General features: G+C 40.9%; 1 protein-coding gene across 2 annotated transcripts in view; it reads left to right on the plus strand.

The window, feature by feature from the left end:
* ANO2 (anoctamin 2) overlaps positions 1–12,677 on the plus strand; it is a 175,356-nt gene that overhangs the window by 10,993 nt on the left and 151,686 nt on the right. For both annotated transcript variants that reach the window (XM_052690528.1, XM_052690529.1), the window contains one exon: positions 324–698. In XM_052690528.1, the coding sequence (XP_052546488.1) occupies positions 363–698 (336 nt within the window). In that variant the 5' untranslated portion in view covers positions 324–362. The remainder of the gene's footprint in view (positions 1–323; positions 699–12,677) is intronic.

The following is a 12,677-nucleotide window of genomic DNA, read 5'->3' on the forward strand; positions in this document are numbered from 1 at the left end:
CCTATGTCCTGTTTATACAGAGGCCAAAGAGACAGTGCAGACATACCTGACCATACCAGCACATCAGAGGGGTAGCTATCTTGTACATTTCAAGGAGCAAGATAAAGCTGCTATATTTAGGCACTCCTATATGTTTGCAGTCAGAGGATGTCAACATGACCTAATCTGAACAATAGGGTAACAAGTTTATAGCTCATTTGTATTCTCAATCTCCAATTTTTACTCTGCTCAACTAGTACTTTTAATTGCCTGTGTAAATTCAGACCCAAGGTCCGGCGTCTCCTTGGACTTTTTGGTTTTCCATCCATGTATTTCCATCCCAGATTATAAACAATTACCTGGACGGGACCCAAAGAGAGGCCATGGACTCCATGAGTGGCATGCACTTCAGTGATAGCAACAGAAAGGTTGATTATGTTTTAGTCTACCACTACCGGAAACGCCTCACCCAGCACAGTCCTGGGGCTGGATCACCAGGACCAATACACAGGGCAGCCTCCATGGCCATTGTTTCAAATGGAGAGACCAAGAAGGGCGGCCTCAATCTGCAGCAAGACAATGGCCAGCATACCCCTCAGGAGGCTCAAGTGATTGAGCTGGACCCACTGGACACCCTGGAGGAGGAAAAACGACTGCAGAGGGAAGAGTATGAATGCAATCTCGTGGCAGCTGGACTGGAGATTGAGAAGGACATTGAGGTAAGAGGGAGAAAATTGTGTATCCTGAATGGTACTGGGTGCACGACGGGTAATGGCCATCATGTTGCGTAAGATGGACATGCAGGAAGCATAAACAATGGCAAGCAAAAGCCTGGCTGTGACCCTGCATCAGAGCCAAGCCTATCTCTATACCTTCTCTGGTTTAATGATAACCAATAGGAGAATCATGTATTACATGTACTGTTCCTGAGGTATCTCATAGTCATTTAAGAAGCTAATCATAAACCTTGTCACTGCTGATCACTGCTGAACATCCTAGAATTTAAAGCTGTTGCTGTAACCCCAAATTAGGAATCATCAGAAATAAATTACATGAACTATTTTATACATGCCTGTCAATGTTTTACAGGCTGCTTTGGCCCAGTTCCGTGACTAGTGGGGTGGGGGGACCCATGCCCCAGGAAAGGGAAAAGGGGGAAAAAGGGTAGAGAGATGGGCCTAAAAACATAACAGCAGCAGCAATCTGAGGAGAAAAAAACCTAATTCACTAAATAAGATATCAGAATGCAAGATAACACACCATAATGCAATATAATACAATTGAAGTTTCTAAATCAAATAAAATGAGAATGTCCGAAAAACTGAGGCTCTTACTCTAATGCTGAGGCGAGACACCTAGTCGGGCCAAGCAGAAGAGAAAAGAGAGGGTGTTTCATGATACGTGAACAATTTTATCTCTCCTTCTGGATGGAAAATGGAAACAGAACAACACAAAGTCCTCTGGAGTATGTAGTGTGTAGGTCTTCTCTTCTGAAAATGAGGTACCCAGAACTATCCATGATTCATGGAACTGGAACATTAACTCTTTAATTCCCAATGCACTACATGATGTTATGATGTAGAATACCGATAACAAAAGCCACAAAACCATGGCATTCCACTCCTTATTCCACATCACTACATCATGCTTAATATGTACAAACAAACAAATATTATGTAAGTAACAAACAATAAACACATGTACACACTCATATATATACATATATTTACATGGAATTGCAGATTGTATGCACCCAACATCAAATTCCCTTGTGGTATACATTGAAAGTTCCCATTTTTCTGCATCACCCACCAAGTAGACCCAGGTCCCTGAGTAAACAGAAGCTTGAGAGACCCAAACTGCTTTCTCCAACATGCTTTTTACATGTACTACAGGGACTTATCTCCCTTTACAGTATGCAGGGAGCTGGATTAGGCAGGGCCATCACAATTGATAGATCCTTGAGTGTTGACCAACCAGGTGGCTTCTCCCTCTGCTTAAATATTCCACCACCCATTGCTTTTAACATAGTTTTTAACAATCCATTGCATCACTTGATTTTACCAGAAGCTGGTGAATGATAGGGGATATGATAAATCCACTCAATGCCATGCTCTTTGGCCCAAGTATTTACAAGAGAATTTTTGTAATGAGTCCCATTGTCTGACTCAATTCTTTCTGAAGCGCCATGTCGCCTCAGAACTTGTTTCTAGAGAGTGAGTATGGTGTTTTGGGCGATAACGTGGGATAGTGCATGCTTCAAGCTACCCAGTGGTTGCCTTCACCATGGTAAGCACATAACATTTACCATCTCAGGTTTGTGGCAAGGTGATACAATCAGCCTGTCATGGCTCCCCATATTTATACTTTTGCCATGGCCCATCCCCCTAGAAAAGTTTCATCCTCTTGGCTTGTTTAATTGCCACATGTGTTTCACAGTCATTAATAATCTGTGAAATTATAAATAACTCTGTTAAGTCCACCTCTTGATCTCTAGCCCACTAATATGTTGTATCTCTTCCTTGGTGCCCATACTCTTTATTTAGGTAGAAATGTCTTTCCACAGTTCAGCAGCCCAAATACATCTACCACTTCATTGACAGTTGTTTTGTTCGTACTGCTGTAACCACCCACATACAGCATTTGCTACCATCCATGAGTCAGTGTAAAGATAAAGCATTGGTCACCTCTCCTGTCCAGCAACATCTAAGGCCAGTTGCACAGCCTTTACCTCTGCAAATTGTCTTGATTCTCCTTTTCCTTCAATGGCCTCTGCAACTTGTTGTGTAGGGCTCTAAACAGCAGCTTTCCATCTGTGATGCTTCCCCACAATAGACATGATCCATCTGTAAACGGGGCATATTTCTTTTCATTCTCTGGTAGTTCATTGTATGGTGGGGCCTCTTTAGCACACAGTACTTCTGCTGGTGATGTTTCAAACTTTTTACCCTTAGGCCAGTCAGTGATCACCTCTAGGATTCCTGAATGACTGAGGTTCCCAATTTGAGCTCATCTCATAATCAGTGCAATCCATTTACTTCAAATGGCATCAGTAGCATTGTGGGTGGAGGGAACAGTCCTTTAAACATGCAGTTTAGCACATGCAGTTGAGGTGCTAGAAGGAGATGCGTTTCATTACTGATTAGTTCAGAAGCAGCTTAAACCCCATCATATGTGGCTAACCTTTTCAGTTGGAGCATAGCACTTTTCAGACCTCCTGTACGCTCGAATCCAGAATCCAAGGGGTGGGCCCCGGGTCTTTCCTGAGATTCCAAGTGGGACCTTTCTCTCCAGCAGTAGTGTAGAGGATGTTCTTTACATCCTGTCCCTTCTGTAGTGGCCCCATGGCCATGGCTTAGGCTATCTCTTGTTTAATTTGGTCAAAAGCCTGCTGCTGCTCAGGACCCCACATAAAATTATATTTCTTCCACATCACTAATCAACCCATGGCAAATGGTTGGACTATATTTCCACCCCTGACGCAAACAGTTCCAGGTATATTGAATGCCCCTCCAGGTAAAAGCCAATTGTGGCCTACATTCTGTGGCTGAAGGAATGGAGAAAAAGGCATTAGCGATGTCAGTGGTGGCATACCACTTGGTGGCTTTTGACTCCAATTCATACTGGAGTTCTAGTACATCTAGTACAGCAGCACTCAGTGGTGGTGTGACTTGATTCAGGTCACAGTAGTCTACTGTCAGTCTCCATTCCGTACTGGCTTTACACAATGACCATATGGGGCTGTTAGAAGATGAGTGAGTTTTGCTTATCACTGCCTGACTCTCTAGCTGACAAATCAACTTATGGATGGGGAGCAAGGAATTAGTGTGGTACTGCCATTTGTGTACCATTTTTATAGCAATTGGTACCTGTTGCTCTTTCACTCATAGCAACTTGACAGATCTTCTGATTGGCCAGGTAAAACAGACAGCTGATTAACACTGTCTGTATCTACAGGAGCTATTCCAAAGCACCCACGGATACCCCTTGTGATCCTTAAAATGTTCCCTTCTGTAGTAATCAATACCAAGTATACAGGGAGCTCCTGGGCCAGTCATAATAGGATGCTGTTGCTGATCTTCACCAGTAAGGCTTATTTCCACCTCCAACAAAATCAACTCTTGGGAATCCCCTGTCACCCCAGAAATATAAATTGATTTTGTCTCTTCATGACTTGATGGCATTAGAGTGCACTGTGCACCAGTGTCTGCCAGTGCCTTATATTTCTGTGGTTTTGATGTTCTAGGCCATTGAATCCACACAGTCCAATACACTCTGCTGTCCTTTCCCATCTGGCTAGGGGCAGAACTCCTGTATTTGTTACCTCTATCGTTTTTCTTGTGAGAAGAACTGTATCATTCTCCTGTGAGCCATGAATCAGAGTCCTCATGGCATTTTGCCATGTCCCACAGCAACTGGAACAATCACCTTTTCGGAGGAGTTCATCTGGGCGTTCATCTGTCTTGTGATTCTTTTTCCTGAGCTTGAAGTGCAGGAGTGGGTTTTTAGAGTCACTTCTTCATATCTTTTCCATGGTCATGTAGGTAACACTACAAGACAATATATGACACAGTCTTACTGTTGTCACTTCCTCAAGCAGGAGGAAGCACCTTTTAATAGGTGAGATGTTGTATGACACATGTTGGAAGGAAACTATTTTGATCAGCCCCTCCAGTAGGATGTTTTGATAATCTTGATCCCTATCAGGTGTCTCTGATGCCACCATCAGGTTTCATCAGTTCCATCATATTAAAGCACAGTAGATAGTCCATCATACCTTTTTGATTATTCTCTACTCTGTCCAGTCTTTCAGTTACTTTTGAAATGGTTGAAATGCAAGCTCATATAGGGGTTAAATGTAACTCAGAGTCATGAAGTCTATTAATCAGTTCGTTTAAAAAATAAGGGGTATTCTTTCCCTCTGCCATAGAAGTAACCAGGTGACAATGGGTTCATATGGGTGGCGTGAAGAGTCTTTTCTCAAACCTTGAATTTCTGTCTTTTTCAGAGGTAGAGTAGTAATGGTGATGATGTCTTCCTCACCTCCCACTCTTTCAGGACTTGCTCTTGCCCTCCTGGGCATTGGTGACCATGGTCCTATTGGGGGTTCCTCTCTCTGGATCTCTTAGATCTCCAAGCCACTCCTCTTGTCTTCTTTCCTCCTCTTCTCTTACAGTGTCTTATACTTTCTCCTCTTCCTCTTTCTTCCATTCTAAATAAGGTGATAAGATGATCATTTTCTATCCTGTTACAGGGGCAACTGACATCAATTCTGGTGCCTCCTGTGATTGATCAAGTTGATCATTTTCAGTGCTCTTTCTCTCCAGCTCAGCTTAGAGTCTGTCTTGTTCAGCTAGAAGGGTGTCTCATTGAGATTGAAGTTCTATTTGTTCAGTTTGGAGACTGTTTAATTTGGATTGGAGGATGTCTTGTTTGGCTTGAAGACTGTCAAGCTTGGATTGGAAGGTGTCTTGCTTGGTTTGGAGGGCATCTTGTTTGAGATGAGATGAGATTGGAGGGTATCTCATTCGAAATGGAGACAGTTGAGTTTGTATTGAAGGGAGTCTCACTTGGTTTGGAGGGTGTCTCATTTGGATTGGAAGCTGTCTTGTTCATTTTGATGGGTGTCTCATTCAGGTTGGAGATCTCTCAGGTTGGAGATTCTCTATCTTGGACTGGAGATTCTCTCAGATTGGAGAATTTTCTTCTCAGTGTGGAGACTCTCTTGCTCAGTCTAGAGATTCTGTTTCTTGTCCAGAATACTCTCTTTCTGAACGTGGAGATCCTCTCTCTCGGCTCGGAGACGATCTCTTTCGGTTTGGAGACTTTTTCTCAACTAGAAGACTCTCTTTCTAGTCATGAAGATTTTCTCTCTTGGTTTGGACTCTCTCCTGGAGACTCTCCCTTTCTGTTCAGAGACTCTTTCTTTGGGCTCAGAGACTCTCCCTTTCAGTTTGGAGATCCTCTTGCTCTATTTCGGAAACTCTCTCCCTCTCTGGGATAGTATTGAATAAGGCCCGATAAGCATAAGCCAGGCCCCAAATACTTTGTGCCTCCTCAGATCTTCCTGAGCTGTAATATTCCTGTCTCAAATATCTGCTTAGGCTCTTAGGATCTTGCAGGTGTTCAGGAGCAAAGTTCCATGATAGTGGGATGTCCATCTCTCTAAAGTCTCTCCCAAGTCCCTCCACACTCACTGCCATTAAGTATTCTCTAGCTTTGGGGAAGGCTTCCTCAAAATATGGTAAGTATAGACACTGAGTGAAATGATGAAGCGTACATTCAGGGAGATTAATGATGAGCATTCAAAAAATGCATAAAGGATTCAAAGGAGAGATTGGGAAACTGTTAAAAAAATACAAGTTCTGTAGAATTAGCAACTCCCTCTGGAGTTGTATGCCACATTGTATGCATATACCAGGTAGGTACTTCCATTAGTGTTTTCACAGAACCACAGAATCACAGAATTGTAGGGGTTGGAAGGGACCTCCAGAGATTATCGAGTCCAGCCCCCCTGCCAAAGCAGGTTCCCTACACCAAGTTGCACAGGTAGGCATCCAGGCAGGTCTTGAACATCTCCAGAGAAGGAGACTCCACGACCTCCCTGGGCAATTGATTCTGTATACTTATATACTTATACTGAAGAACAGTTTTACAAGACAAAGCTTCTTTTTTTTTTTTTAAACAAAGAAGCAAGCTAGCAGCACCCAAAATGTTTACAAATATCCCAGAATATTGGCAGTCTTCCTGGACTTCAAGGCCTTGTTTTCAGTACAGCTACCTGCAGTCCTGATAAGCTTTCTAATGAAGCTCTCTGAGAGCAGAGAAAGATTTGTTCTAAAAGCCAAAAAGTGGCCTGTGCCCACATGTCAGTGATTTATGGGCTGATTCAGCCCAATTTCATGACTGATGGAGTGGGGGGAAACATGGACCTAATTATTAAATCAATTAAGCAATATATGTCTAGTTTTCAAATTCCTTATAATTTTCTACCACTTTTTACTGTTGTTCTCTCCAAAGAGAAACTTTGTTCTGCCTTGTAATATAACATTCTCGTTTGTTTTGTTTTGTTTTAAATTCAGTTATTATTTTGCATGTACAAGTAAAGTGCATAATGAAGGCAAAGAACCTGAAGGTGTGTTCCAAATTTTTCCCCATCTAACATAACACCGAGTACATAGAATGATCCACAAGGGTCCACAACTAACAGACCCAGTTTAAGGAGCTCTTTAGTTGGCTCTTTAGTCTCTTCAATCCAAAGTCCAGTATTAGCCTGTGCTCAGAAAAACAGTATAATTACCATAACTTAGTGCTGTGTGGAATTGACATTTGGTAGAAGAGTAGAACAGAAGAGGAAGCTCCCTATTCAGATCAGCTGACAGCAGGTTAGCAGCAAGGAATTACTGTTTTGCATACTTTGTATGAGTGAAAATAATATTTCTGTATGTGACTGATCCATTTGGTATTATGAAGGTAAAGGAAGATAAAGGAAATCTTGTGTTGACTCTTGTGTATGTCTGCAGAATCTACTAGCTTCTGTCTTACAGTACTGTATTAGTGACTCCACCTGCAAATACTTAATGCTAATCTGCAGTGTTAAGCATTTGCAGGATTTTCTTCTTCTCCTTCAGAAGTAAAGCACAGTTAAAATCACAGTAAAAATATTTTTCCAATATACTTGTGCCAGAATCCAAATTCTTTGGTTCATCTACATAAATTTAAGAGGAAAAGTCAACAGGTAACATTTATCCTTGCAAGTTAGCTGCCAAAGATATGAGAATCACCTCCAAATAAACGCTATTTAACAGGCAGTGACACAGGTCAACCTCTGCATTAGATATGTAAAAAATAGTATAATGGTAAGGTCACCTAAAGGCCACCTCAAGGCCACCTTGAATATTCCACTTCAGTTCTCAGGAGTGACAATAAATACTATTGACACTGCAAGAAGTTCTGAGGTTTGATTTTCCTTTTCCCTTCCCCTTCTCTTTTCCCTTCCCCTCCCTTAATGACGGCAAAGTAAAATGTGCTTTATTCAGTCTGTATTAGGCATTGCAAAAGTATAGCATGAATAGAACGAAAAAACACTAACAGCATTCTGACAAAGTGCATCATTTTCAAGCACAGGGGAAATGAAACATAGTTTTCTAAGTGGCTTTTACTTTTATTGTTAAAAGATGAGAACATCTTTTAACAATAACATGACAACAGTTTTAAAATCAAGTATAGATTACCCTTCAAGAAGCTTATCTAACTGGAATTTTTGAGCTAGTATATTCAAAATATCTCATTAAATGATGCTGGCTACATCACAGTTCAAGCCAAGGAAGTCCTTGAGAAGGTACTCAATGTATCAGCTTATGTAGCACTATTGACTGGAGTAGTGCTGATGGTGTTTAGATTTTTCTACTTAGTATTCCAACACATGTTTTTAAGGCTTCATTAAAAAGAAAAAAAAAAAAAAATCTTCAAAATATTTAACCATAAAATCCAAAACCCCACCTGGGCTAAAATAAAAATTATAGTGCTGCAGTTGTTTTGTCCCACTAAGATACTCCCTCTCTGGCACAAGGCTTTTATCTCTTGCCTCCTGTCAGTGGTGGAAGACAATAGTAACCAAAATCATATCATGGTAAATTATAGTCCAAGTAGAGCATGCTTCTGTTGAGTAGTCCCACCTGTGTTTCTGCATTGCAAGTTGTTTTCTTGGGTCTGTTACATTATTGATTACCATAGTTATGTCATAATGTAATTTATTTTAGTGTCAATGTCTTTCAGTGGGAAAAGTGGAATTTAACTGTCCAATACTTTTATTTCAATAGATCGTTTTTTCCTTGACAAAATATTTTTCAGTACAAAACATTTCAGATTTTAATTACAGTGGTATTTCTTAATTTGGTTATAATTAGAAAAATGATACCATTTTACATATTTTTTCAATGTGATTTACAGGTAATTCCAGGAAAAGCCCTTAGCATCTATGAAGAATCTTGCAGGCACTTAATACAAATATTCAAGTTATTTCAGAACATACCTTCATCTGAAGTGCAGAGGGAAGCTTAGCAATAAGATACATTAATTTTAAGAAAGTAGAAGAAGTTGATGACTCTAGGATGTTTTTTCATATTAATGAATGCTTTATGTAGCCAAGAAAGTAACATGCAGAGTGGTATAATATTGGAAGAAGAGTGGAGTCCTTTGTGGCCTAAGTACTTGGACGTTTCGTTCACTCTCTCTTCATCTCTCTCACTCCGAACAAGAGAATGGCAATACTTAGTGGAACACTTCATATCCCCATTACATAAATATTTGATGGGTATTTTTCAACTTCTCTTGTTACTTAAGCATTAATTAGAGAAAACATGTTTAGCTCTTCTATGGGGCTGAAATGTAATACACAGCTATTATAGAATTGATTTTGAACAGATGCAAGGTCTGCAGCGATAGTAAAATAGAGATGAGGAGAGGCTGAAGGAACTGGGCTTGTTTAGCTTGGACAGAGAAGGCTCCAGGAAGACCTGATCGTGGCCTTACAATACATGAAGGGAGCATATAAACAAGAGGGGGAATGGCTGTTTACAAGGGTAGATAGTGATAGAACAAGGGGGATAGAACAAGGGGGACAGGAGAGATTTAGGTTAGATATTAGGAGGATGCTTTTCACTCAGAGGGTGGTGATGCACTGAAACAGGTTGCCCAGAGAGGGTGTGAATGCTCTACCCCCAGAGGCATTCAAGGCTGGGTTGAATGTGACTCTGGGCAACCTGGTCTAGTGGTCGACAATTCTGCATGTAGTAGGGAGCTTGAAACTAGGTAATCATTGTGGTCTTTTCAACACAGGCCATTCTATCATTATGTAATTCCATGATGAAAATAGTGTCAAAATGATTATCTGTTTAAGGAGAAATTTTATTTCAGTTTTAGAGAGGATTTTGGAGTAGCTTCATGGGTGTTGGATGTGGTTCAAATACTGTTAAAATAATGATTGATGGTAACAATTGTCTAGGTTGACTGTTTTGTCAAAGTTGAGAAGCTTGCATTATGAGTCCTGTTTTTTAATTATTGTGTCGTCACCTAAATAGATTACTGGGTAGACAGAATTACTCCATGTATTTTAATTAACATCCAGACACTTAATGCTGAGCTCCTAGTTACTTTAGTCAAAATGGCTTCCAAAGGTCTTAGATAAAACCGAAGGGATACTTTGAAGTGAGTTTATACACTATCAGTTATGTTTCTGGAGCTCTTGGGCCAGAAGTAACAAATCTTGCAAATTATCTATGGTTTCAGAAAAAGAGGCATTAAAATCTAGAATTTCAGATGATAGTAGATTTGAACTGTACAATTTGGTGATATTTACAATGAAAGTTGAGCAAGAAACATCCCTATTTTACCCACATTTACCATTATAGACTTGCCTGGTAAAAATGGCAATAGTCTCCCAAGCTTACGATCCCTTTTTTTCTAAGTGTACTGTGCTGAGTTCTGCCACCTGCTGGAGAAGCTATTTTTATTTTCTGCAAACTACTATAGAGATAAGAAGACAGCAGACATGGTTCATTTTTCTTCACTGGAACACAGCAGGGGAGAATGTGACAGTTGTGGGGAAAGGTGTGAAAACTAACAGAATCAGCTTGGTTTGTTCACAGGTTGACCCACGAAAAGATTTTTAAATTGTTGGTAGTCTTGTTTGTAGCAGAAATTTTAATCAATAAATTAAATCTGTGAAGACTTGGGGGGTTGGACTCGATGATCTCTGGAGGTCCCTTCCAACCCCTACAATTCTGTGATTCTGTGATTCTGTGACAACTGGAAGAGCGATGCAGAAGCCCTGAGGGATGCAGCTCATCACCAATTATACTGCAGTCACCAAAGAGCCCCTGGAGGAAATCTAGAGGCTGAAATGGTGATAATTTCTGCAAACTGTTTAGACTAGTGCAAACTGAATAGCTGTTTCACAGAAGTAATGTAGTTAAATATAAGATAGTTTGGGGATTTGGGTCCTACGATTTGCTGCTTTTCTGACCTTTTAAGGGACGGAAACCATACTGCTGCTTATTGGGGTGAGGAAGAAACTTACAGTTTCTGGATGAAGACTCCTCCAATGGCTCCTCCTGCTGCCTGGTGTGTCTCAACTTGTTCTTAGGCAGAAAAAGAAATCCTCAGTTTGGGAGATTTGGTAGTAGGGAGAATGGGACTTCACTATCCTCAGACAACTGCCTTTTTTGTCTGTACTAACAAGCAGCCCTATAAGAATTTCTGCTACCAAATAAGCAATCCCTTCCGTATGCTTGCTGACTGAGTATGTATCATTTGAACTCTTATTAATTGGAGACATTCTTCTTAGTCTTGTTTTCATACCTTATGTGAAGGAAACAAAAGAGATCTTATGCAACTCCTTTCCAATAGACATTGGAAATTTGTGTGGGCACAAATTTCCCTACAGCACTGCAGGGAACTGTTCCCTGGTTTTAATATGTTGCTATTATAAATATATACATTAATATAAATTAATATTGTGTATTTTATGTTGTTGCTATACAAGACAAAGATGAGAAGATGACTGTACTTCATTCAGAGTTTTTGTTCTGTATGAAAGCAAATTAAAAGGCAGTCTAAGTCTGAAAATTCTGTGTCTCATTGACCGGAACAGCTAGAAGGGCAGCAAGAAGGAACAAATTTATTTTCATATGGAATCACAAGGTTGGAAAGAACCTACAAGATCATCTAGTCCAACCATCCTCCTACCACCATTACTACCCACAAGCTACTAAACCTTATCTCGTAGCTCCTCTTCTAGACACTTCTTGAACACTGCCAAGGATGGTGACTTCACCACCTCCCTGGGCAGGCCATTCCAGTGCCCGACCACTCTCTGAGAGAAAAAGATTTTCCTTATGTCTAATCTAAATCTCCCCTGGTGCAACTTGTGGCCATTTCCTCAAGTTCTATTTGTTGTCTGGGAGAAGAAGCTGAACCTCTCCTCATCACAGCCTTTCTTCAGGAAGTTGTAGAGTGCAGTGAGGTCTCCCCTGAGCCTCCTCTTCTCCAGACTGAGTAATCCCAGCTCCCTTAGCCATTCCTCATAAGACTTGTGTTCCAGACCTCTCACCAGATTTGTTGCCCTCCTCTGGACACATTCCAGGGCCCTGATGTCTTTCTTGTAGTGAGGGGCCCAAAACTGAACACAGTACTCAAGGAGTGGCCTCACCAGTGCTGAATACAGGGGGATGATCACTTCCCTGCTCCTGCTGGCTACACTATTTCTAATGCAGGCCACCATGGCTCTTGGCCACCTGAGCACGCTGTCGGCTCATGTTTAGCCGAACATCAACCAACACCTCCAGGTCCCTTTCCTCTTCGCAGCCATCCCCACTCAGCCCCAGGCCTATATCGCTGCATAGGGTTATTGTGCCCAAAGTTCAGGACCAGGCACTGGGCCTTATTGAACCTCATCCCATTAACTTCGGCCCAGTGATCCAGCCTATCCAGATCCCTCTGAAGGCCCTCCCTACCCTCAGGCAGACTGACACTACCTCCCAGCTTGGTGTCACCTGCAAACTTACTGAGGGTATACTCAGTTCCCACATCTAGGTCATCAATATTATTGTATTTATAATTATAATTATATTATATATATTATATTATATATGTATTAATTATATATTATATATTATTATATTATATATATAATATAT

The sequence above is a fragment of the Tympanuchus pallidicinctus genome, unplaced genomic scaffold (genome assembly GCF_026119805.1).
Source record: "Tympanuchus pallidicinctus isolate F22 unplaced genomic scaffold, pur_lepc_1.0 scaffold27, whole genome shotgun sequence".
Taxonomy (NCBI): domain Eukaryota; kingdom Metazoa; phylum Chordata; class Aves; order Galliformes; family Phasianidae; genus Tympanuchus; species Tympanuchus pallidicinctus.